We start from the raw sequence: 26335 nt of genomic DNA, 5'->3' as shown, positions 1-26335 counted from the left end.
CAGATGTTTAGATGTTTAGGTCCAGATATTGGATATGTATCTGATTTGAAAACACATTTGGAAGTGGTTCAGAACGGATGCGGGAAAATCTAATCTTGTGCGGATTTTTGTGTTTACACGTGTGCAACAAATTCAGATTGTTGTGTTTTTTTGTGCCAGTGTAAACGCACTGTTTATTTATTTGTCCACAGCAGTATTCGAGGGCCAATGACTTTTCCGTTTTTTTGTGGTTTACTAGATAATGATATACCAGATAACATGTTTTAGAGCTTGGCATAACTAGCAAACTGTAAATTCCTTATAAAAATGCCCATGGCGTATTGGCGTTATAAGGCTTTTATTAATTTACATAACTTTTCCAGGTCTAGAAATCACTCTTTTAAACTTAAAGGCTATACCTCATGTGTCTAGGTTTTTCAAATCAAAAGCCAACGCTGGTTCTTCAGAGACAACAAACTGTTGTTGAGGGGGTGAGTTAAAATAAGTTCTTTCAGGACCACTACTCTCAAAGATGATGGACAATTAGCATACAGTTTGGATTGGCGGTATGGTTCTCTTCTGGGCAAGAACTTCCCGCCCATCCAATCCATGCAGCCTAACATGGATAAGGATAGGATAGGGTAAACAGAACCAACATATATGGATTCGAAGAAGAATATCAGAAAGGCCTAGTCCTGACTGTGGACGGGAGAAGGAGCTGGGGATGGAGGAGGGTAGTAAACTCCTGAGCAAAAAGATAAAGCTGCTGATAATATTGAGTGGACCTCATATAGGGATGCTGTGATAGGCATCAGCTGAGGCGAGCTTAACTGACGTGACCTGCCAAAACTGACCCTTTGCTTGATACATATCTTGATTTGTTGTTGTTGTTTTGTCTCATTTTAAATAATTTTAAGTCATCTTGGACATTGTCTGGGTCCCCCTGTTTGAGGATCACTTTTTTCCACAATTAAACTGGCAATTGACCGTTCACAAAGACCCGCCCCCTTTAGTTACTGTTGCTATGTCCGACAAGCTATGCCGCTCTCACGCCACACCATGTTCTCACGCAGTGAACAAAACATCGCGGAGCAGAGAGGACACTGACAACACACTGAGACAGGACAGACTAGGTCCCTTTTGGGTTACTCTTGATATAAAACAAAGTCTCGCCTTTCAAATTTGGTCATTTTTTAAAAGAAATTTAAACAATAAATACCGCCGTGACAGATCGCTGTAGAGTCTCAGTTAAAGCTGCTTGTGAACCGATCAGCTCTTCCTTCTAGTTAATTTATAGCATCAAATAAACATGAATGAACATCAGAAGAAGTGTTGTTTTAACCGCGGAAAGACGTCAGTACACTCCGCTTTTCAAGTTCAAATCCTCCCATGTTAATCTACTAACTCTCCAGACTGCTTTGTCAGACAAAATGGCGGATGGCGAAGTATAATTGGTCAGATCACCTATCAATCAAGCTCTCTGCGAAGGGTCAATTTTTGCTTGATTGAGTTAGTAACCTTACAACCATCTAGCATTATGGTGTGTTCATGCACTTTATTATTCAATAGCTGTTTAATACCTCTGTGTGTTATGGTAGTTGTAGTTGTCCTCTGGTTTATTCCAGTATGTAATTCTTCTCTCTCTCTCTGTACCTGTAACCTGATTTGCCCTTTATTTTGGCTTTTTTGCTCAAGTACATGCTGTTCTCATAAACTGAAAAATTGCAAGCAAGACTAACTTGGTTTTCTTGCCTTAACAGAGTACAGTGTGTGTTTTTCATGAGCTGTGCTTTTTCTGGAAACCTAGAGCTAACATGATTTGTTAGATGCTACTTTTTACAAAATTATTTAGCAGGGCACAAAGTCTTGTAGTCATTATTCACTCAGATCACTAAAACCATGACGCTCTTCAACTTATTTTTATGACTCAAACGGTCAAATTTACTATAGTCGTAAAGAGATCTGTATCCACCACCCTGATCCCTGCATTTTTATACCTGCTATTATCCAACACATGCACAAATACTCCACAACATGTCTTTTTTTACATTCTTTGGAGGAACTGAATGAACCTGTCAAACTTGGCGTTTTCACTTGGAAATGCTTCAGAGATTCCTTCACTATGAGAAGGCGATGAACCTCATAAAAATCACGCTCTGGTTCTTTTTCCGCACTCTGTTTTGATTAAACCGAGAGCTCTAGCCAAATGTTATAGCATTCTTCGACCTCTTCTGTGCTCTGAAGCCTCTCACACACTCGGCTAAGCCCAAGGTCACCAATACTGGCTCAGGGGAGATGGGGTGAGGGGTGGGGAGTGAAAGCTAACAGGGGCGGGCTGGCCAAAGTCACGGTGACCACGACCAATGTTGGACTCCACATTCTAGATGAGACCGAGAGAGAAAAGACAGTTGGCTCTGAATTCTCGCCTGATCTCAGAAAAACACTGCATGAATAAATGGATCCTGGCCAAAACAGAGATGCTTTGCTAATAAATTCAGTCCCATAGCTTTCCTTAGACTCCCACTAATAGTAAACACAGAGGATCTTCCTCTTTAAGATACTCTTTTATTAGAGGATCATTGCTACTGAAATTATATGATACTGTTGAGTATCATTGTGTGTCTGTGTTTTACATAGACTAGCCTTATTAATGGTGCTTTCTAAGGCTTTTATAATGATTATTTTGTTGTGCTTTTACTTGAGTTGTATCAGATTTACAATATTCACCTGGAAGAAGTTAAAACAGAAGAAAATAAGCTCATATACCTGCATTACAAGAGACCAGAATAGTGTATAGACTCAAATGAAAATTCTGTCATCTTTACTCACTCGCATTTTGATTTCGGCCTAAACCTTTGTAGTTCAAAGGTGCAGCACGCACATCCAAAACAATAAAACTGGGTGCTGGGCAGACAAGTAATAGTAAGGATAAACAATGAGTCCTAAACCGGCCTAAACCTTTGTGACTTTGGTTAATCTTCGGAACGCAAAATAATCTTTTTGATGAAATCTGAGAGGTTTCTGTCCCTCCATTGACAGATACACAACTGACACTTTGACGCTTCAAAAAGTTCATAAAGGGATTGTAAAATTAATCCATATGAATTGAGCGGTTTAGTCCAACATTTTCTGAAGAGACTCGATCACTTTATATGATGAACAGATTTAATTTAGGCTTTTATTCACATATAAATATTCATAACGCACACATCAGTTGTGGTAAATGGAAGCTCAAGCATGTTCGCTTGACGTGCGAGAACCAATGAGGTTTATTCTCGTGTTACGCAGCACGTTTGAGTTTCTACAAGAACCAATGAGGTTTATTCTCGTGTCTAAATACTTCAGTGCAGGTGTTTTTGACTTGTGCTAATTGTTAACTAGCTATATATATATATATATATATATATATATATATATATATATATATATATATATATATATATATATAATATAGTAAATAAATAGTATTTAGAAAATAATATAGTATTTAGTAAATAAATATAAAATATGTGAAATATGTCATATTAAATATTTATATGTGTATGTATACTGCACGAGTAAATATATGTTCAATATGTTTATACACATGTACATCTATATGTTATGAAGTGTATTACTGTATATAAAACTACATACATTATGATATATGTAAATATATTGTCACATATTTTTATATATTTTACATATCATATATGAAAACCGGCAATTCCTTGTAATATATTAACACAATATATTATTCTGTATATTTTCAATATACCAATAAATCATTATACTGACCATAAATTGACCATTGACCATGAAGTAAACATATTTTGCGTAAGGGTAGACTGTCTATGGAGGGACAAAAATTTCAAAAAGATCTTTATTTGTGTTCCGAAGATGAAGGAAAGTCTTACGGGTTTTATCTCTCAGTTTGAATACAGTAATTAGAAATCTAAAGTACTGTTGTTTTGGCTGGACCTCATCTGACCTCAGGAAACGTCCAAACTTGTGGCCTTGCCGCTCATGATAAGACAGAAAGCAAATATTTACCCGCGAGGAACATATGCTACTGTCTTGATGGTCGCTTCTCTTCAGATAAACTCTCTTTATGTTAGATTAGAAGACTTCTTTAGACCTTCTGCTGTAAGATAGTTGAAATGGTGTGCAGCACATGCAGTTGGGCAAGTGTTTGATTTCTTTAATTGCTTTCTCGCACGTCTAAAGTCTATGGCTCGGTCAATGGTCTTTAAAGGTGAAGTATGTGGTTTCTGCGCCACTACTGGTACCCATAGACTGTAAAAAAATATGGACGTAGGGTCCGTAACGTCAACCATAGGTTTCTGGAGAGCATTTTTAAAGCCCAAAGTGGGCGGAGCCGGCCATCTTGGGAGCGCGCCACTCCCGGATAAACGAAAATGGGCAAAACGGCGGGATTAAAGGGATAGTTCACCTAAAAATTTTAATTAGCCCATGATTTACTCACCCTGAAGCCATCCTAGGTGTATATTAATTTTTAATATAGTCCGTGGCTGTAATCACCAACCGCATATCTCTATTCTGAAGTGAAGCGATGCGTTAGTGTAAAATAAACGTTATTGACTAAAATAACGAGTGTTACTCATTTGGCGTAGGTCGACTTGCGTATGGCCGTCTGCCGGAAGCTAGTTTTTTTAGTCGATGTCCCACCATTGAAAGTCAATTCACCCAAAACTGTGACGATTACAAAAGTTATCCCTGCATACCAAGGGACGACTGAACTGTTTGACTGGTGTATCATGTCTTTGTGATTGATTAGAGTAACTCGAATTGCATCACAAAACACATCTAGAGTAGTAATTTCAGGTCTGATAGATTAGACCTGATCTGAGAGCAGTCTGACTGTTCCAGGCACAGTTGATTTGTAAGGGAAGGGTTTGTGTCTGTGTCAGCACTGGACAATGGATTGAACCTGCCTTTGTTACATCGCAACAACAAAAAAGAAGCAAAAGGATTTAAATTGTCGACCCTATCACCGTGGGCAACTCACTCGGCTTTATCAGCATGACACTACTGTTACCGCACCACACACACACACACGCGCGCACGCACACACACACATAGCAGTCCTGATGTGGCAGAGGCTGCCTGGGGTCAGGAAGAGGAGCATGATGGATACAGTTGAGCGCTCCGCAAGGAAGTAGGGAGGGGGCAAGGACAGGGGTCTTTCCTGAGAACATTAAAGACACTCATTGTTAATTTGTCACTTACTCATTAAAGGTGGCTTTGTGACTCTCAGAAGGGGAAAGCGCAGTTTCTTTGCTCTGAGTTTCAAACTTTTATTTCAATTGATTACAGGATTGATCTGCTCAATCATAAAATCATTTAGTCTTTTTTTGCTTGGATATTTATCTTAGTCTAGTGGTCATTTGGGAATCCACCATACATTTAGTACTGTACACGTCAGTGCATGACTCTCAGTATAGACGTCATTATCAGTTGTGTTTTGTTCACTTCATGTTATAAGCGGTCTAGTGAGCAACGTAAGAACGTTCATAAAATGTATAACTTATGTTTCGAAGACTCAAAGAAATTACGAATTTGACAGATGTGAACAGATTTTACTAAACTAGAGATATTGTTTCAATTAGATGCATGCCTATAATATATCAGAACCATATTGTTATATTTAATGGTTTTATATTTAACCATTCATGCTCATTTCCCCTATTTTTACATTTACTTTTGCCAACATCTAACAACCACTTAAAGTTAATCTTTAAAATACTATATAAAAACACTAATAATTTAATAACAGTTAAATGTTTTGCAATCTCATAATGAAAATTCACTTTCGATATCATACATTATCATGTTGTGATGCCTAAATTAACTTGTAGCATTTAAAACGGATTTTTTATATATATTTTTTAGACAAAATAGTTCCGAATTTAAACATCAGCCGTTTATCAGTTATTGGCCATATCATGAAAATAGTTATTAGCTTATCAGTTTCAGCTAGAATTTTAATTTTGGTGGATCTCTGTTGGAAAGTACATTTCATTGCTTTATACCAACTTGTCGAGAATTCAGAATTAACATGTGGTTTGGCTTTGAGGAAAGGTTGTAAAACCTTGTGCAAGATCAGACAAAGATTCAACCAAACAGCACTATTGGTTTACCCACTTTTCCATTTTAAAATTCATCCTAAAACAGTTGGAATTGCCTTATATTGTCAAATAATATTTATGATAGTTCTCTAAACTCTTTCTCTCAGTTACATCTGGTTGAAGTGGTGTCTTGAACAGCGCTGCCATTCCTCGCCTGAATAATGATGGATGAAGCGTCAAAGCAGGAGGAATTGTGTCAGGAAACACATCTGACCTCTCTTTGGCCCTTGTCACCTGATAAGGCTTGTCTGTTTTGATAATATGTGCTTCATGTGACACAAAGCCATTAAACAAGACCCCTTTTTTACACTGTAACAAAAATGTCTGACTATAAAGGTAATTTAATCCAGAGAACAAGAGCAGGACAAACAAACCATTGGGAACCATGAGGTGAATGTGTGATCTTACCAAATGTTTAAACCAAAATGTAGTAAAGAGCACTTATATTGGAACGTAAACACTTAAAATGGTCTATTTCTAAATCCACCAGTCATCAGTACATAACGGCAAATGATTAACAAATCATATAGCAAAAAAAAAAAAAAGCATTTAATTCGTTAGTTGAACTATTATTGTCCCTAGTGAATAACAGCTGTGGTCTGTGTTGTAAAATGTAGGGTTGGGTTCATCGGCAGGTCTTTGGTTTATTGGCCAGAGCAGCCTTGCTGTTCTTCACCCAGATTGAGCTCTTTGTTTGTTGTCATGGTATCAGCACACTTGATTTTCCCATGGACACCATAGATTTTGGAATAAAGCTTGGGGCTCAATGTTTTATTGTTGAGAATCCACTCCTTATGTAAGAAAACTAGTCATGTCCATGCACATAACTCTCAATATTGGTGTGTTTGAGCATGTGGCACCAACACTTTGGCTTTGAGGTGTAAAAATGTAGTTGACCTTTTCCAGTTAACCAGATGTGCAGGATCGCTCAAAGATTCACACACCCATCTTTGAGAAGTTATACTTGTGCAGATCATTTTGAATGGCTTCTAAATGAAGCCACCTCAGAAATTTTGACTCCAATGCTTTTCCAATGATCCAGTGCGACTAATAATTAGTTTCATGTTTTGGCCAATAACTGTTAAATGGCTGATGTTAAAATTCTTTAAAAACTAAAATCAATAGTCTTAAATGATATGATTTAATTTAAGCATAGCAAAAATAATGTACAGACATGGATAATGGATATTCATTCATTCACATGCATCATTTTCTAAAGATTGTATTTAACAGTGTTATTAAATTATTCATGTTTTTAAAGATTGACTATAAGTGAGTGTTATATGACTGCAAAGGTAACCTAAATGTGAAAATAGAAAAAAATGAGCATTCACAATAAAATATTCAATGTTGATCAAAAGCGATAAATTAAAAAATCTCTAATATGCCTATTAAATGATATGGTGCTGTAAATTTATATTCTTCCAAAGTTTTCTTGCCTGTATTCTTGAATTGCACTAAGATGTTTTCAGAAGGGCCTTTGTTAATTACTGACATAAAGCATTTGTCTAAATGCAGGATTTAGCTGAAGGTTAAATTAAAGCCCTCACTCTGGCTGAATGTACGGCAAGGTCAACACTCAAATCAGTGCCTCGGTCACACAAAGACCGTTTTTTGACTCTAATAAATGAGCCCGGCACTCCCACCATCCCACCCCGCTGTAGTCTACTGACCGTATCTCGGGGTTGCCCTCTTGCCCCTCTCATTTTCCAGTCACTTTTATAACTGGACAGTAAACTTCCAGTGGCTTAATGATGATGACTTCTTCATCTGCCCAAATACTCCTTTTGTTGATCCTCCCAGGCCTCCACCCCCTTAAACCCTGGCTAACCTTGGCCCACCACTACCCCCGTTCACTGCTGGACTAATCCTCTCCCCAGGCTGTCATCTCCACCCCCCTTGAGCCAATCCCTCGCTGACCAGTCAGGGTTTTCTCTCCTCTGCCGATTTCAGCTTTGGCTTTCAGCTTGTTGTGTTGCCTCCCCCAAGCCTCCCCTTCCCCCCATTTAGTTTGTGTGGCCAAGTGGAGGAGGTTATCATCTCCACAGCCCTGGTTATGTTGGCCTCGCTGGAAAAAAACCTCGATTTGCACTTCAGGACCCCAGCAGGAAGTCTGAGAGGGCTTTAATAGGCAAATGAGCGCAGGGCTGAGGGAACAACAACCTGCCAGCGGTGTGACAAGTGGCGTGAGACCCCACGCCTCACGCCCGGGATAGACCTTATGTGGTAAGAAAGGCTGAACGTGCCAGGGCAGCATTGGCTTTCACGTGACAGCGACATTGTCAGGCTGTTGTAATTGGCCTGTGTTAGGGTGGATTTGTTTTTTCTGACACCGAGTAGATAGCTCCTGAAGACCACGATGAGCTGTGGCAGTTGCCACCTCAATCTCTCCCTCCTACCCAGCTGATGCTCATTTGTCACTACGTTAAAATCACGTTCCGCTCTCACCTCGTGTATGTGATGTTCAGTTGTTTTTTTACTACCATGTGAGGACGAGGAATTCATCACACTTCTAAAAACCCACACTCGATAAGACAATCAAGCAGTTCTTTTTTCATTCCTTAGATACAGCACTCACAATATTCTGCTCTGGTTTAGCCCAATCTATGCTTTTGTTGGTCCAAATTTAGATTAATTTGCTCCATTTTAATTAAATTTGTGGCATTGGATTTGGATTGTGAGAAAGAAGCAAGAGAACAAGAGTCATTCTGCATTCATTAATTCTGCTTTGGATTATCTGAGCATTTGGTGGTCCATATTTAGATTAAGTTTCCTATATTTGGATTACATTTATCCAGTTGGATTTGGATTGAGCAGTTCTCTGAATGAAAGCCAGGAACAAAAGTCATACCACTAAAAATGGGAATTTCTGCTGGTTGGCCTCAAACCAATTTAGATTAAGTAGCCCCTCTTGGATTATGTTTTCCTATTTGATCTGGGTTGGGTGTTTCTCCAGAAAGAAGCCAAGAATAAAGACTTGAATTCTGTTCTCATTAGTTCTGCTGTAGTTCACCTCAAACTGGGCTTTTGTTGGTCCAAAGATTCACCAAGTTGTATTTGTCTCAATGGATCTAAACAATGATGCTGTCTGTCTGGAATGACTGAGGCAGTTTTGCTGTACCTCAAGAGAATAGAGGGCTTCTCAAAAGGAAGTAGAAAACAAGACAAAGCAGAACTCCAGAAGATGTTGAAAGAGCTGCCACCACATGACTCATCTCTTCTCAGGTGGCAGTGGAAAAGATACTTCCCATTGTCAGTGCCCAGGGCTGGAGACTCAAAGCAGTGCTGAAGGATGGGTGAGAGGAGGGCCAGCTCACTCACTGACTCTTTTGTTCTACCCACAAGCTCAATTGAGCAAAGGAAACCTCCGCTTTGCTCTCTTTCTCCTTTTCCAGTGACCTATTAGGGTCTGATAGTCTTAAAGCCAGAAACTTGAATTATCTGTTCGGTTTCCTAGAAAATTGAACTTGTGCTGCATCTTCATATACCTTTTTTTTTTCTTTTTTCTTTTTTTTGCGATCTTGACAAAAAGTCTGGCAAAGAGCCTGTCACAAATAAGGGAAAGTTTCATAAATCGAATATCAAGCATTTGTCGATCACAAATCCTTATACATTTGGGGACATTGTGTGGTCCAAATGGTATCTGAAGGAGAAACCTTGCAATTAAAATAAACAATGTTTAGACAAAGCCTCCAGATTAGCTGGAATGACAGCATTAATGACTCTGGGGGGCTAATAAAGCCCTCTGAGGGAGGGATGTCATTGTTTAAAGCTGACTCCCATACTGCTTTAGACCCTATCTACTAATTCTTATTAGGGTGAGAAGAAGTATATGGCTTGATTTAGACCAACTGTTGTGTCTTTGCTACAACAAGAATTGTGAAAACAGAATAAACTACTCATTTACTGTAGTCTGATAAAAAAATATCTGCAATTCAGTCTACATAAAATACTGATAACTTTTTTTACCAAGTTGTGTACATTTCCTGCAAGGTTATTTAAATGTTTTTCAGTTTTTTTGTACCAAGTGCTTGCCTCTAATGCATTGGTTTGTTGACATGGCTGTTTTGTTGTTTGCCTGACAAATTCTTTGTGTCTTTAACTTTGACAAATGCATTACACTGGTGCAGTTCTCAGCACACTCTTTGAACCATTGCGTCAAGTCAACTTTTTTGTTCCATGGACAAGGCTGTTATTAATTATTAACAAATCCTACTACATGCTGCAGACAAAATAGGATCTCGGTTGTGTTGATTAAATCTACTGTGTATATTTACCCTTTAAAGTCATCTGATAGGGTCGGACTGATGAAACTTGATGTAACACTTTTATGTCAGAATAGGGCGAGATTATTGTTAAGATCCATACTGAGTAGTAATGAACCAGCTGACAAATAGAGCAGTACTGTTTTATTTAAACACCGCCAATTACTGTTCCTGTTTTCAGAGGTCTCGAAAGAGAGGGTCATCTGAGTCACAATATTTTGCTATTATCTTGCGAGATAAGAATAGAGATGGAGTCATTGTTAGAGAGAGCCTGAAGCACCAGGGGAACCCGATCCTCCTGTATTTGCGTTCAAATCTCCTCCACTTCCTCTGAGCCACTTCTCTGTGGCACGCGGTAGGAAATGATCAATCCAGTAAAGTGCAAAACATCAATCTCCTATCAAGTTATTTTGACCAGATGAGTCCTCTCCATTCGGCTATTTACAATGGACCTAAACTCTCAGTTAATCGTCAACCTCCAGTGAGGGGAGGGCCGTGAGTTCAGGCAAGGCTGACGGACAAACTGCGGATTGACCCCACATTCTTTAGCAAGTGTCCCTAGTTTGCCATTGGTGTGCCCTATCAGTAAAATAACCCCAATAAAACAGGGAGTGGCAGAAGGGGAAGAAAACGATCCTTTGCTTTACGTCGTACCCCCATCTGCGAGCATGGCACTTAGCAGTCTCCGGTGTCATGTTGAGAGAGGGGCATCTGCGCATCGTGCGTGGCGAGCACAGCACGCGTGTGGCGTGCGGAGGCGTCTCGCCTCTATTGTGCCACGCTCGGCGGTATGGTCATCTCCACAACAGCATCTGTCACCTTAGGGGGTCAGCAAGGGCCAAGATGAATGAGTCCTGAGAGAATGCCCCTCTCGCCCCACAGAGCAAATGGCCAAGAAGAGGGAGGGGGCAAGGGGAACGGGGGGAGGGCCTGCTGATTGTGTATGTGAGAGTTGGAGGGTTTGTGTATCCAAAGCCACTGAGTGCAGGAGAGAGAGGTTGGCTCCGCTGGAGTTCCTGGAATCCTTCTTTGCTGCCCCGACTCAGGACTATAATGACCAGGGAGCTGCTAGCTCGCAACAAGGACAAGGAATACTGTCACGTCACGCTCAGCCTTGACGCTGCTTTTGGATATCCAAAGGACTTTTGCTATGGAAATAGGCTGTGTTTTAGTGGTCTGCTTTAAGGTCTTCAGTGGGACTCGTTGAGGCACACTCCACACCCCGGCTGCTTATGAAAGGTACAGAAGCGTCATGTTATATTCTTTGACACTCGCCGGCTCCTGCTAACATGGTGTAAATGGCCATGGCTTTTAGCGCCCCATTTATTTAAAGATATTTGCATTTTTGCATAGGCTAATCTGTCCCATCCCCCCTGCTTGAAGTTTTGACTTTTATACTGTCTTCCCTTTAGTGAATATCTCTTTAGGTAATGTAAAATAAACTAAGTGTGAATTGGACAGTCATGAGGGCTAAGTCAAACTTTAAGAAGTAGTGTTACTTTTATGTTTAGATGTACATAAAGACATGAATCGTTGCAATTGTGTGTTGCTTGAATGTCTTGTTTTTAATCTGTATGTTTGTACTTTGTACATTTTCATTAGGATTTTTTGGTGAAACAAAAAGTAGAATTTGTTCATTGAAAGTTCATTGAAAGCTAGCTCTCCTCTCCCATTGTCAGCAGTTTAATGTAATTATGCAGATAAGGGAGGAAACAAAAGAGGGAGTGGATTGAGAGAAAGGTCTTTTGAGGTACAGTGCAGTGTGGGACTGTAACCACATTTACTGCCATATGTGCCACATTTCATTTAAACCTTTTATTTGACCTCCACCATACTTTAGAAATAAAACAGCACTCTCCAATCATGTTCAGGTACTGATGCCAAAAGCTTTTACAAGAATAAGAAATCTGAAAGGTCTGCACTCTGAAAAAAGTCTGTAAAATTGCAGAGACATAAATATTTTTAGCTTGTTGTTCATTATTGGAATGAACCAGACAAATTGCTCCACCAACTTAAAACGACCACGCTAAATGTATTTATTCTTCTGTTGTTATTAATAAAAGGACATTTTAAATGAACAAATTCAAATCTAAAGTTAGGTCTAGCATCAATCTACATGTGGCAGCACCCAAATAGTGGTCTGAAATCTACACTTGTTGCGTCTATTGGAGCACATTGTTTTAAAATTGTTTATCTGTGACAAAACAAACTTTACCAGCAAAGTAAATTAACTTTTGTAGCTTTGCATATTTATGTCTGCGGTTTGTTTTGTTTTGGCTACCTAAAATGTGTTTCCATTCTTGGCTATTTCAAGATCCCCTTGTTTGTATTTATAGAGCTTTTGAATTATTTATTTGGGATCGGACCATCTTGCAACACACCATTTGAGTCACATTAAGTCCTTGGTTGTCGGTAAACTCGCTTTGCTGAGAGAAAGAACGTAGCCTATATGTTCATTGCTTGTATTTATTTGTAGTAGATTTTAACTATTAATTCTCTTCAATTTCTTGAATTCTTATTTTTAAATGTAAATCTGTGTCTTGACAGTTTTGCATTTTGCATAGGGATAATCAGGTAGAATTAGAAAGCAAATTGAAAACATATATGGAAGCAGAAAGAGGTGACTTGAGCTGAAACAGCTCTTGGCCTAAAGGCAGGGCTCTCTGCAGGCTTGTCCACATTAGCATTTAACACCCCTAAATGTCATTAGCAGTCAAACTGGACCCTGAGAGCCCTGAAGGCAGGACAGAACTATGCTCAGGTACTTCAATTTGCCTCTGTTTACCACACTACCAAGATGAGTGATTAGCTGAAACTTGGCCCAACAGGCCTCCAGTGAGCTGTTTGTAAAACAGGGTGTGCAATTTGTTGTCCACATAAACCATGCATTATCCCACCAACAGTTTGCCATTTTAATCGTTGTTTTCTTAGCTTTTATCTAAAAAAAATATCCAAATCCATTGTGGATTCTTATAGAGGAAGGTTTTTCAAGTGGATCTGATGGTAACATGCCTCTTCGGACTGCAATCTCAGTTAGATCAGATTTTCTTGGTAATCATTCACAAAGCACTTCTTTTTTTCAAATAAGGACAGACATAAAATATATTAATTGTAATGGTATTTATTTTGAGACATTTGTTTGGTGTCGCTTGGGTTGTAGAGGTATACAGTATTTACAAACAAATCAATTTTGTAACCTAGATTTTAAAAACTATTAATGGAAATCCCCCATATATAGTTTATTTTCTGATTTTCAAAAGTGTGCAGGTCATATATTCTTTGCAAATTCAGGATACTCTTGACAGAAGTATTTACCTGATTGATGGATGGCTTTACTGCATTTCACTCTTGTTTTAACCAGGCCAAAAGAACAAAACATGTCTCATCAGTCTTTGTGTAAGCCTGGAAGTAAGAGACGTGGAGTTCCTTTCCCCTATGCGTTCCACAAACATTCCCTTGAGGTCATAGTGTCATATAACTCATCCCTCAGTGTTATCAGTTAACAGCTACACATGTTGAAGATCACTGCAATCTGTTCTACTTTACAAACAACTGTCTGATCTGAGATGATGCATGGATTAATACTCACTGCAAATTATTCCTATTGATTTATACCGTAATAAATTCTTCAATCAGTGCATTTAAATCAAAATAATCCCAATATCTAATGCTACGATATTTGCAATGCACAGTTCAAGTATCAAATCTCTCGTGCAATTTGGCTTTGTTTTCCCAATATATAAACAAGTTATGTACCATATGTTAATTTATATGGTATTTATACTGTAAATGAAACTTGCCTTGTGTCTGACCATTTGCCATATGTCTGTAGGTGCGGGAGTACTGTGGTTCAACTTTGATATACCATGGAGAAGAGGTGATCCTGTCCTTCTACTGCTAAAGAAATATAATCAAAGGTACAGTGGTTTCCTTCACTATGACAACAGCAAATGAAACCAATGAATATTGCTAAAATTTTCCAAATGGGATGTTTTTGTATGTTGTTGCAGTTCTATACAAGTAGTTAATTGTCAAATATGAGAGCTGTCTGTCTTTAAGGGTTTTTATGTGAACTCTTTTGCCCTGCTGAGTCACTGATGGCGACACACTCATCTGTCATAATTTGCTGTCTTGATTGTCGTCCAGATCACAAACAGAAACAGAGCTTTTGTTGTAAAGGAAATGCAATCAGAAGTGCGAAGGAAAGCGTCAATGCAGAGCAGATGGCCTAACAGATGTCATGGTTATACCTGATGTGTAGCTCAAGGGTAACATGCTTACAGCTGTATTACATGACAGATTGTCAGGGATTACTTTTAATAAATGGGTACAGTTATTAATTATTTTTATTAAAATATTTATTTCATGTCTTTCTGGTGTACTCAATTGTTATTGGTCAACTGTGCCGGTAGTCTGCAGTGAAATATCTCTGGGATAATGTACAGCTTAATTAGTTCTAAATAAACCCTTTAAAGGCGATGCAAGACCCTTCAGATTAGCATTAGCATTAAGACTTGATGATCCCATCAGAGTTGATTTTGTGTTATGTTTTTTTGTGTCAGAGTTGATGACTTACTGACAGTACAATATTCCTTACTTTTCTTTAGTCGATTCATCATTTTATAGTTAAGTATGTCTGAACAAAAACAGTTCAGAGTCTGCAGAAAAGTCCTAAGGATGGTTGTTTTAGGAACGGTTTCAAGGGCTATTCTACGAAAGACTAAAATAGCCTTGTTCAGGGTGGAATTGAAATCTCCTCCACGCAGTCCATCAGAACATTACATTAATGTCTCCTTCCCTCTCATCTCCCTTATAAATGGAATCCCTTCAAGATATAAAAATGTTCTTCTTTACGAGTTCAAAACAAAACTGAACCAATCGTGATGTGTGTGTGTGTGTGTGTGTATGTGGTGTTTATATAAGACAGATTTAAACAAAATGAGTATGTTTCATTTCAGATCATGGGGAATTCATACGCAGGGCAACTAAAATCTGCCCGCTTTGAAGAAGCTCTACACAACTCTATAGAGGCTTCACTGAGATCGAGCAGTGGTGATCCACAGCCTGTATTCACACAGCTGTATCTCGAGCCCGATCAGTATTCTGGCAACCTGGAAGGTAAGCAATGCCATCAAATAGTTTGCCTTCGCATGAATTGATCATGATTTGGTATTTAGAGCTTATTTGACCAATTTTTAGAAAATCGTCCCCTTAAAAAAATACTATAACATTCATTAAAAAGCTCATATGCATGTACTTGTGTGTGTGTGTATAATGTATTATGTAAAGCAATAGCACACCTGTTCCTGGTTCTGCCCTCCAGATATTAAGCCCAAAATGAACCTGAGTCTGAGGTCCGACCCACCCAGCCATGTGCTGGTGAATTGCCAGTCCTCCAATTCCGTTGATGATATGGATGAGGAGGAAGAGTCAGACACCAGCAGTCCACCGTTGCCTTACCTGCAGGGACCTCCTCCTGATGGCTGCTGCACCGTTGATGGTAAAAACAGTTGCCATAATCTACTCACCACCCATATGTTGTTCCAAACTCAAATGACTTCTTTATCAACCTTATTCTACATTAAACAACGATTCTACATGCTGAATCGGCCCAAAATGCCCGACGGCGTCGGAGTAGAGACAACAGCGCAGAACACACCGGAAAACTAAGCCAACAGATGCTCAGAAACGACCTGATGGCTTGGTGTGTCCCGGCCTTAAAAATCCCAACCCCACAGCAACAGTGTAAAAGTAGCCCAATTCCGCGGGAAAACCGTGGACTGGGCAACACTGAATAAAAAGTACCATAACCGTAGGCCATATATTCAGGTCTTCTGAAGCCCTACGAAAGCGGAGTGTTATGAACAGAGCAAACTGCCAAGTGTCAAGGTGAAATGTATGGTAATGACATTGGAAGACTTGAGACAGTGGCATTGAAACAATGTGCAAACCATGAATCATCGTGCATTTAGCTACATCAACATGGCCGATCTTCATTATAAGTCATCTGTGTCCAGGTTTCTGTCAAGCAGGAAAGGATCTACGCCTGGTTTCCATGGCAACAGAGTCTGTCGAGGTTCCCGCAGGGTTTGAGCTGGTTGGTGCCAAATCGCCCAGCATCCCAGAGCACATCCTCGTCTGTGCAGTGGACAAGCGCTTCCTGCCAGATGAGAATGGGAAAAATGCACTTTTAGGTTGGTGAGCCAATACAATTTCATGACCTACTTCAGTAGGATGAAGTTAAATAAGTAATCGATTCTACAAATCTCATTGTGCCTGTGAAATGTTATGAAACTAGGCCATTCAGAACTCATTTGATGTTTATGTATAGTTGGATTTTGGACTAAAGAGAGGTGATTTATCATTTGATTAGAGGATACAGTGGAGATGTTGATCAAAAACTTTTTCAAAGTTTGCTGTGCAGTCTTTCAGTCTTACACGGCACATAGTGATGTATGTTTGTGTATACATGCAGGGTTTTCAGGGAACTGTGTAGGCTGTGGTGAGAAAGGTTTCCGCTACTTCACCGAGTTTTCCAACCACATTAACCTGAAGTTATCCACTCAGCCGAAGAAGCAGAAGCACTTAAAGTACTACCTGGTGAAGAACTCTCAGGGTGCTCTGTGCAAGGGAGCCCTCATCTGCTGGAAAGGTACCACAGGGGCGTCTGCTAAACGCCGCATGGCACAGATAATGTGTGATGCGTCATGTTAATGTAGTTTTAAATTCACACGAATTGTGTAACTGTGTCCGAGGATAACTTACTTTGCAAATGGATTAAGTCAAGAGGTTGTATTTAAAGATAATTTCCAAATTATTAGTATTTTTAAATGTTAAATCAGCTAAAATATTGAAGTTAAAAATTTATTAAATGTAATTTAAATTATCATTTAAATACCCATTCAAATGTATTTGCATTTGTGTTTTATTTCCAAATTAATAAACTGATAATGGATTGTTTCTTAAGATATTAAGATATTGTATTTAAGGATAATTTCCAACATTTGTTATACTCTTTCTTAATTAAAAATTGTATTAAATATTTTGCTTAAATTTGGCAAATTCAGTTAATAGAGTTGTGCAGGTATGACGTCAGAACCCAGAAGTTTAATTCGCCTCTGATTCCTTTTAGATTTTCCTATGGGGTTTTTCTGTTTACGAGTAAAATAAAGCCTGTGGTAAACATAACTTGATGATACCTTGACGTTTTGTTCTACTACGTGCACTGCACACACTCACACACCAAGCTGTCTTATCTAAGTACTTATTTAAAAACATACATTTTCAAAAACTAACATAACTGTTTCAAAATTTGCGTTTTCACTATGTGTGTGTGTGCAATTTACGTTGTGGAACAAAACGTCAAAGTAAAGTCAAGTTATGACCGTATTTTACACACAAATCACATAAATCGAAAACCCCTGTTATAAAACCCCATTGGAAAAACTCGAAGGAACCAGCGCCTTTGACTTCCGTGTTCTGACGTCATACCTGCACCTCTCAGTTAAAAAGTAAAGTTCATTAAAGTTAATTTAAATATCTATTTCATTGCCAATTTGCATTCGTATTTTATTTCAAATTGATACTTTGATAATGAATGATTTCTTCCATAGAAATTACAGAAAAATATACTGTTTGAATTGGGAAAATAGGCCCTGAAATGATCTGCAGCTAAGCCCTGTAACAATGAAAAAAAATACATAAAGTTGTTACTGAACCTCTTTGATTCGACAGAGAAGGATGGTTCACTCGACATTAACTGAGAATTTAAAAATAAATGTTGTATTTCACAGATTGTAAGACACGGCCATTCTCAGGCAGTGCTGCTTCATCCAAGCCGAGTTCTTCATCCTCACTAAGCAGCAAAGAAAATGGAGACACAAACGGCCACAGTCCATCTCCCTTCCCCCTCTCAGGTGAGTGTAGGTGTGGACCATCAAATATTGTGTGCCACAGTCTTCTAAAAGCTCTCTAGTATATATATATATAAAAAAGGATGAACACAAACTCTTAGGAGGTCCAGTGTAAGACAACACATGCTGCATCTGTTCAAGGGAGGATGTCCATCTTCTGTTGGTTTCTGCTTAGTCCTGCATGCACAGAGGTCATGTTCTGTTCTGGGGGAGGGTACGTACGGGGGTGGGGGGGTTAAACCTGGGGGGGCTACTCAGCATTTGGTGACATCTGGCTGGAGGCCACACAGTGTTTACCCAACAGTGTTTGGTGAAAGAAAGCAAGTCATTGTCTCATTCTTCCTCACAACACCATTCAGAGGGCCGGGCAGCTGGCCACAGAGTGCGTCCATTAGTGACGATAACAGTCTTTTACAATACAACAAAAATAGGAGAAGGGCTTATTATTGAAACCAAATGTATCAAAATTTGGTCTTTCATCTAAATTATGCCCAATATCTTCTTAATTTCCCATTTGCAGTAAAAAAGTAAAGCTGCATTCATAATAAGTTGTTCTTTGATCCACAGACTCGCCTCCTGCCCGCTTGCAATCTGGCTCATCCTCAGGGATTTTTGGACCCCCAGAGCTGGGCTTCCTCAAACCGCTGAACACGCCGACTCACGGGACCAAGACATTACCGATCGGTACCAGATATTTGTCCTCATTTTGAATTTAAAGTAGCATTGATTGCTCATAATAATACAAAGCTAAAAAGCCATAAATGCAAGTACTATTTGCTTTTGAATCGTTCAACGCGAGCAGTTGTTACAATGATTTTGAGGGGCTAGTAATTTAGTCAGTAGAATTTGACAATTCATTGTGCTTGTTAATTGGTGGTGTTTGCTAAAGTAAACATCACTATGTCACGATTTCTCATTAGAGATTTGTACAAACCACACTGTACATTCAGCCTTAGCATTAAGCAGCCGCCTAATTATGGTCAACTTCGTGGCTCAAATGTTGTTAGCTGCGTCATTGTTTGTTTTTCTCCGCAAAAGGACAGAATTAATGAAGGTCATTTGTATTGGCTGCATTTGCAAACGCACACACACACACACACACACACACACACACTCACACACTCCAAAATAATCAATATAAGACCAGAATTCTGTATTAAGGGTTTTAATGTCACCCCACGCTTCAAATTCCCTGTGATTGACGTTTAACACATATGTGTTCTATTTGTGCATGTGTCAGGAATATTAGATGTAAAAGTAGCCCAGCAGTTCATTATCAATATGCCATCAGTTAAAGGAAATCAATAAACTGTGCTCCCCAGGACCCATTCTCCTTTAGAAATGAGCGAGAATGCTTTCCTCTCCCTATTGAGATTGTGTGCTTGTGTGTAGGTTGGGTTTGAGTTTGCAGTGTTTCACCAGAAAAGTGGACATTAGCCAATGATGTGTAAAACATCACACCCCTCAGGGCACTTGGGAAATTTTTCAATGCATTTTTAGTCTGAATTGTTTTTCAAGATTTTAACAAAACACTTTTAAATATGTTTATCCTAAGTATGATTTGTGTGTGTGTGTGTATATATATGTGTGTGTATAGCTGCAAAAATATATTCAGATATAAATCAGTGAATTAAATTGTAATAATATTTCACAATATTACTGTTTTCACTGTATTTTTGGATCAAATAGATGCAGCCTTGATGAGCATAAAGGTTTTGAATGGTTGAGTGTTTATATTTTCTTCCCACTGTTTCTTTAATTCCCAACATGTATTTGTTGTCCAGTTCCCACTGCCCTCCGAGTAAACGGACTAACTAATGGTCTGAGTATGGACGGGCGGTCCAGTCTACTGAGTCCCCCTCATACAAGCCCACTCGCCACACCTAATCATGGCTACAGGGCCACAGAACCTGGAGACAGTCCAGGTAAGCATTAAACCAGCCAATCACAATGCTGCCTCATGCATGTCATTAGTGGTCAAATCATCTGGCTGATACACAACAGCAATAGTCTATTTTAACTCATCAGATGTTTTTTGAAAGAATCTTCATATGTTTGCGCTATGCAATTTGCATTCGGTCAAAATATAAAATGATGATAACAAACATTTTCGATTCTTACTTGCTCTTTTTTGCAGCATCCTCTGCTATGGCATCTGGTCCGCCCAAAAAGCGCCACCGTAGCTGGCACCCCGCCTCTCTAGTGCCCGTCCCAGCCACGGCTGTCCCTGTGCCTGCTATCCGACCGCTGACGTGCAGCTCTGGTGGGTCCGACCTAATCATACTTGGCCTTGTTTATTTGTTGTTATTCTTTTTTTATGCTGGTTGTCTGCAGTCAGTTCATCCTATCTGTTTATGCGTGTCCCAGAGCAGGAAACAGCCTTGAATTTGATTACCTACCAAGGGACATGACATATTCCATCCACAAGGTTGATTTATTCATTGTTTCCGTAAAAATAGGGGTGAAAGGTCACGCTAAATTAGTCCCTGAACTGTTTAGCAGCAGCTTGAAGGGTTTATGCCTTGAAACAGCTGAAGGAGTTGAGCTTGGAGATCCTATAGCTTAGTTACCTTGTCCTCAGCATTGATTGGAGTGTCTCCGTTAACAAAGCTTGAGAGGCTGAAGAGATCCTTCCAAAATATTATTAGGTTTCCACAATGGCTTGACATCACATGCTATATGTTCCATTAAAAAAAATAATACATACATTTAATGTTTTGCTCCTTCGTTCCAGGTTCTTTATTGTCCCTGTCCAATCAACAGCCTCCATCAGTGTCAGGGGTCATACAACCCCAACCAATCACAGCGGGAGAAACTGTCATCATTCCTGACAACCTTCTGAACTCCTCCGGGGTCCGGCCAGTCCTTCTCATTGGTTAGTGCTCTGTCTTCAAAACATTCTTATAAAATGTTTTCAATTTATGAATTCATATTTTGATATTTTTAGTGGGCATGAAGTAAAAAGTGATACAACTGTCATAATATCATTATAAAAAGAATGAAATTCTTGAAAGGAAAATCTTATAAAGCAGGAAATATATATCTTATTAAGTAGGCATCGTCCTTTATTGTTATTTCTTAGTATTTCTTCTTCATTTTCTTTCTTCTTTTAAAGTAGTTAATCTGAAGAAGGCATGATAGTCTATTATTATTCATTTATTTATTTTTATAATATATTTTTAATAATACTGCTTTGTATAGTAATTCATCTACACATTATAAGTAGGATTGATGCTTTATTATTATTAGTAGTAGTAGTAGTAGTCGTAGTATAGTATATTTTTTAATAGAAAAACACTTTGTAAAGTAGTAAATATCTTAAGTAGGCATGATTCTTATTGATTTTTTGCTTTTAAAGTAGTTCATCTACATCTACAGGATTCTTGATTATTATTACTTATTTCTGTTGATCTAGCATGATCTGAAATAAGAAATAATAATGCATGATATCTTCACATCCAGGCCAGGTTTACAGAAATGGGTTCATCACAGCAGCACACAATATAACCAGATCTCTCGAGTTCTTCTTTGTCCCTAAGAACTGTTTGGATGTGTGTATGTGACCACATGGTTTGTTTGAATATCTTCTCCAGGTCAAGGCACTTTACCGTACTTCTTTGGCAATGTGGGTGATCTGGTGGTGAGCCCCCTGCTGGTGAGCTGCTATAAGGGCAGAGAGCTCAATGAGAAGACCCTCGCCAGTCTGGGCATGTCAGCAAACCAGTTACTCACCACAGAGACCATGATACTGCTCACACTTCAATATCTTGCTCGACTTGGTAAATAATACTGTCATACCTATCAGAACACAGATAATCATTTTTGAAAATAAGTTTTAAAGGGGTCATGACTCAAGAAATCAAATTTGCCCTTTTTGTCGTTTTGATATTGCGGCTCCTGTGCAACATCACATGTGCAAATAAATTTGCATTTGACTGCCTCCAGAACAAGACATTGATGAATAGTTAGTTATACATCATCGCACCTTAGGCACCGCCCACTGGCATTAATTTGCCTAAACTGGATGGGAGCATTGTGTCGCATCAAACATGTGGATGGTTTATTTTAATGCCATCCCGAATCGTGTCAGTGGAATTTATGTTTGTTCTGAGCATTTTGTTTTTTAAACGAGGCATAGCATAATGGAGAGTTCACAAATAAACTTTTGTTGACAGATAAAACAGTCAGCTGTATTGGATCTGACAGCAAGTTAAATGATTTTGTAATGCTTTGTCTGTAAAATTATGGTTTTATATGGATAATGTTTTCAAAACACTTACTCACATAGCGAGTGGGCATTGATACTGTTTCCTATGCAATGACGTTAGCCAATCATAACCGTGTCTGTTTACTGACAAGCCTTAAAAGAGCCGTCCCTTAAAAAACGAATTATATCAGGTTCAAGATTTTTCTTCTTATATATTTGTTTTGTTTTGATGTGTGCAAAAAACTTTATCAACATTATAAGTGAACCTCAAGGAATATATTAAAATAAAAATAAAAATCCATGTCATGACCCTTTAATGCATTAGTAACATGAAATTATCAGTCTATCTTTTGTATATTTATGATGCATGGATAAGAGTGCACAGTTTGTTTAATATCTTATTTCAAATGCATCAAGATCAAGTATTATAGAAGAGCAATGAGTACTTTCTTTATAATGAATATTATTTATTTTTCTGTCTTTAATGCAGGTACGGAGCAGATCCCGTTACGGGAAGAGTTTGAGCAGATCGTGCTGAAGGCCATGCTGTGCGGCCCGACCGGCCCTCCCATGTCGCCTTCCCAGCTGCCCTGGTTAGCTCGAATGGAGGCCAGTGTGTCAGGAGGCAGCGTTCAGGTGCTGGCCACCCACGGCTCCCTGGGGGAGGGCATCTCTGAGTCGCTGCGCTCTCTGAGTGAAACGCCACCGCAGCAGCAGCAGTGTCTGCCCAACTATGTGCTCATTATCTGCACCACCAAAAGTGGAGTCAATGAGTTCTGTGTGCTCGTGTTGGGTAAGTTCTGCTACTCTCAGAGACTTCATTCTTAGTTCATAGTTTCATTTTTGTCCATTTATGAACTGTGCACCATATACGAATGCCATTTAAAGGGATAGTTCACCCAAAAATAACAATTCTGTCATCATTTACTCACCCTTATGTCGGTCCAAACCCATGTTCTGTTCTTCTTCGGAACACAAAATTAAGATATTTTTTAATGAAATCTGAGAGATCTCTTTATGAAGCATTCGAGATTTGGGTGAATAGGCTTTCAATGAAGGGAAAAACAATCTCTCAGATTTCATTAAAAATATCTTCATTTGTGTTCCGAAGATGAATGAAAGTCCTATGGGTTTGAATATGTGAGTAAATTTCCATGTTTGGGTGAACTGTCCCTTTAAGAGTTTACACAATGTCAGGTTGTGCATGAAAACGCATTCCATAAGCTGTAAGTTTTGTAGTTGTTGTTATTGTCTTTTTGTGAACATGTGCTGTTGTTTTTCTTAGGTAAATATCAGTCTCGGGCCTTGGCTGAGAGCATGCTCACTACCAATGAGTTTCTGAAGGAGATCAGCTACGAGCTCATCACGGGGAAAGTTAGTGTGCTTGCCTCACACTTCCAAAGCACCTCATTAGGTGAGTCTCAGCCCACAAATTTAGTGGAATCAATCACAGTTTTCATCAACTTATCAGTATCCTCTATTTAGAAATTAATTGAAAAATCTAGATGCAAGCAGCAATTTTGGGGTGAAGCACGCAAGTGGGCAGATATTTTAAGCTGGAGTAGATTTGTGTGGTCATTGCGCCCTCTCTGGTGATTTTTAGGAAGTATTTGACAGTATTTGAAAGGCTATAAGTTGACCATAACTTGGGATGAGTTTCATGTTTTTGACCAAACGTAGCACGACCCAATGAATCAAGAAAAAAAACGTTTGTCCACCAAGTCTGCATTTAAAAAAAATGAAAAATAGACTGATATTGTATTGATTTTAAGATGTAATTTATTCCTGTACATTTTTAATTCATTACAGTGAAATCATTATAATATGCTGATTTGATTTATTTATTATTATCAAATAGTTGTGCTACTTGATATTTTTGTGGAAACCATTATACGTTTTTTCAGGATTCTTTGATTAATTGAAAGTTCAAAAGAGCAGCATTTATTTAAAAATTGAAAAAACATTTTTTGTTAGTTTTGACCTCAAACTTTTGAAAGGGGGTATGTGTCTTCTTTATTCATTTCAATTTGATTGTGGTGTTACAGGCGACAACATGGACAAACAGCTGGTTCGGTACCAGCGTAAACGCAAAGACCGGGTGGTTCAGCCCTTTCAGGGACATCTCACCGAATACATCCACTCCCAAGAGGCTGCAGCCATGGTACCAGAATCAGGGCCAGGTGAGCCTTCACTCTCTCCCTATGTCTCAGACTATTCATTGGGTCGTCCAGATTCAATGGGCGACAGAATTAATGTTTGACTCATTAGCGCTTTCATCTGGACACTGAAATCTTGGAAATGCTGCTTGACTTTTGATGTGTGTTACAGATCTTCTGAGTGATGGCTTTCAGATACACCCTCCTCAGCTGAGCGTTGCACGCAGCCTTTTGTCGCAGGTGTGCGCTATCGCTGACTCGGGGAGCCAGAGCTTAGATCTGGGCCGCTTCTGCAAGGTAGACTTCCTGATTCTGGTGCCGCCCTCCCACGTCCTGGTTCACCAAACAGTCCAGCGAATACGACTATCAGGTACGTCACAGCAGAAGAGACCATATTTTAGCTCTTTCCCCACCAACATTTTTTTTAAAGTTGCTAGTCAGCGTCAAAATGTTTTGATCATTTTATATGCCCAAGAATATTTTGTGGTATGAATATCTGAACATTCAGTATGTTAACAGGAAGAACAGATAATCTGCTTTAAAAAAAAAAAAAAAAACATTTCAGCTTCATGCATTCTTTTTTTTTGAATGTGGGTAAGTTTCATAAAAAAGCATCATTTCGAAACAAAATGCTGGGAAAATCGAGTTTTTGGCAAAGACTTCGTCTGGATCGGATTCAGAACGGTGATCAAAACATAAATAGCACCCCCAAAGCTTCACAGTCATGTACCTCTTCCTGGGTCAAAATTTCAGTCGGTAACGTTAGGCATTTTTGATTTATATGTTGCTGAATGTTTGATAATCGCATTAGCTTATATCTCGCCCCTTACCGAATAACATTGAAAACATGGATTGCTGGAAAAACTCGTCAATGGCAGGGAATATTCAACTTGTTTTCAATGTCAAGAGCACTTTTAAAAAAAACATTATAAGAACATTTTTAAAAACCTTGCCAGGAAAGGTAATGTGATGAAAGAGTCATTGCAATAATATTGTACATTGTTGTCGTCCTTGTGTCTTTGCTAGGCGTCCTGATAGATCTGGGTATAGAGGACGCTTCATTTGCCCTACAGAAGTCCGACAAGTATGTGGTGCGTCTGGACGCGGAAGTCCACACAAAAATGGAGGCCTTCATGAGGAAGGTCAAGCAGAACCCTTATACACTCTTCGTCCTTATTCACGACAACTCGCACGTCGACCTGACCAGGTGAGAAAGTTAACACTACGTGGTTTGTAATAAGATCTGTCAGAAATGTCACTGTCAACATCTTGAGACCTCTTGTGTTTATTCTCTCTCTCCGCCAGCGCTCTGTCAGGGTCGGTTTGTCACGGGGAGCTGCAGGGATTGGCCGACCGCGTGGTGAACTGTCCAGAGGTTCTGGAAGCAATAAACTTGCTGGTGCTGCAGGTCAGCTGCTTCCCGTTCACCCTGCAGAGCCGGCAATCACGCATCAGTACCCAGAATGAAGTGCACTGGCCCAATACTGAGAACCTGGTGAGTTTCACTGACTCCGAGAAGATCTGTTAAGGAATTTATGGAGGACAGATAAGATTTCCAGATAAATCAGATGTTTGATGAGCATTGTAAGCAGTAAGTGTATATGTATACATTACCGTTGAAAAGTTTGCGGTCAGTAAGATTTAAAAAGAAAACAATTATTTATGTAGGGATGAAAAGAGTCAAAAG

General features: G+C 39.1%; 1 protein-coding gene across 2 annotated transcripts in view; it reads left to right on the top strand.

Moving 5' to 3' along the window:
- greb1l (GREB1 like retinoic acid receptor coactivator) overlaps positions 1-26335 on the top strand; it is a 51793-nt gene that overhangs the window by 12357 nt on the left and 13101 nt on the right. Inside the window, exons 1-18 of one of the 2 annotated variants that reach the window (XM_079614230.1) lie at positions 11497-11611; positions 14205-14289; positions 15331-15490; positions 15696-15872; positions 16390-16566; positions 16848-17024; positions 18166-18288; positions 18853-18969; positions 20070-20210; positions 20423-20548; positions 21020-21160; positions 21879-22064; positions 22983-23285; positions 23778-23906; positions 24538-24672; positions 24821-25018; positions 25675-25855; positions 25954-26143. In XM_079614230.1, the coding sequence (XP_079470356.1) occupies positions 15334-15490; positions 15696-15872; positions 16390-16566; positions 16848-17024; positions 18166-18288; positions 18853-18969; positions 20070-20210; positions 20423-20548; positions 21020-21160; positions 21879-22064; positions 22983-23285; positions 23778-23906; positions 24538-24672; positions 24821-25018; positions 25675-25855; positions 25954-26143 (2658 nt within the window). In that variant the 5' untranslated portion in view covers positions 11497-11611; positions 14205-14289; positions 15331-15333. Of the gene's footprint in view, positions 1-11496; positions 11612-14204; positions 14290-15330; positions 15491-15695; positions 15873-16389; positions 16567-16847; positions 17025-18165; positions 18289-18852; positions 18970-20069; positions 20211-20422; positions 20549-21019; positions 21161-21878; positions 22065-22982; positions 23286-23777; positions 23907-24537; positions 24673-24820; positions 25019-25674; positions 25856-25953; positions 26144-26335 lie in introns of those variants that run through there. The other variant, XM_079614229.1, reaches the window with a different exon arrangement.

This window comes from Phoxinus phoxinus (assembly GCF_949152265.1).
Source record: "Phoxinus phoxinus genome assembly, chromosome: 5".
Classification (NCBI taxonomy): domain Eukaryota; kingdom Metazoa; phylum Chordata; class Actinopteri; order Cypriniformes; family Leuciscidae; genus Phoxinus; species Phoxinus phoxinus.
The sequence above is the reverse complement of the archived record's forward strand: the minus strand, read 5'-3'. Positions and strand labels throughout refer to the sequence as shown.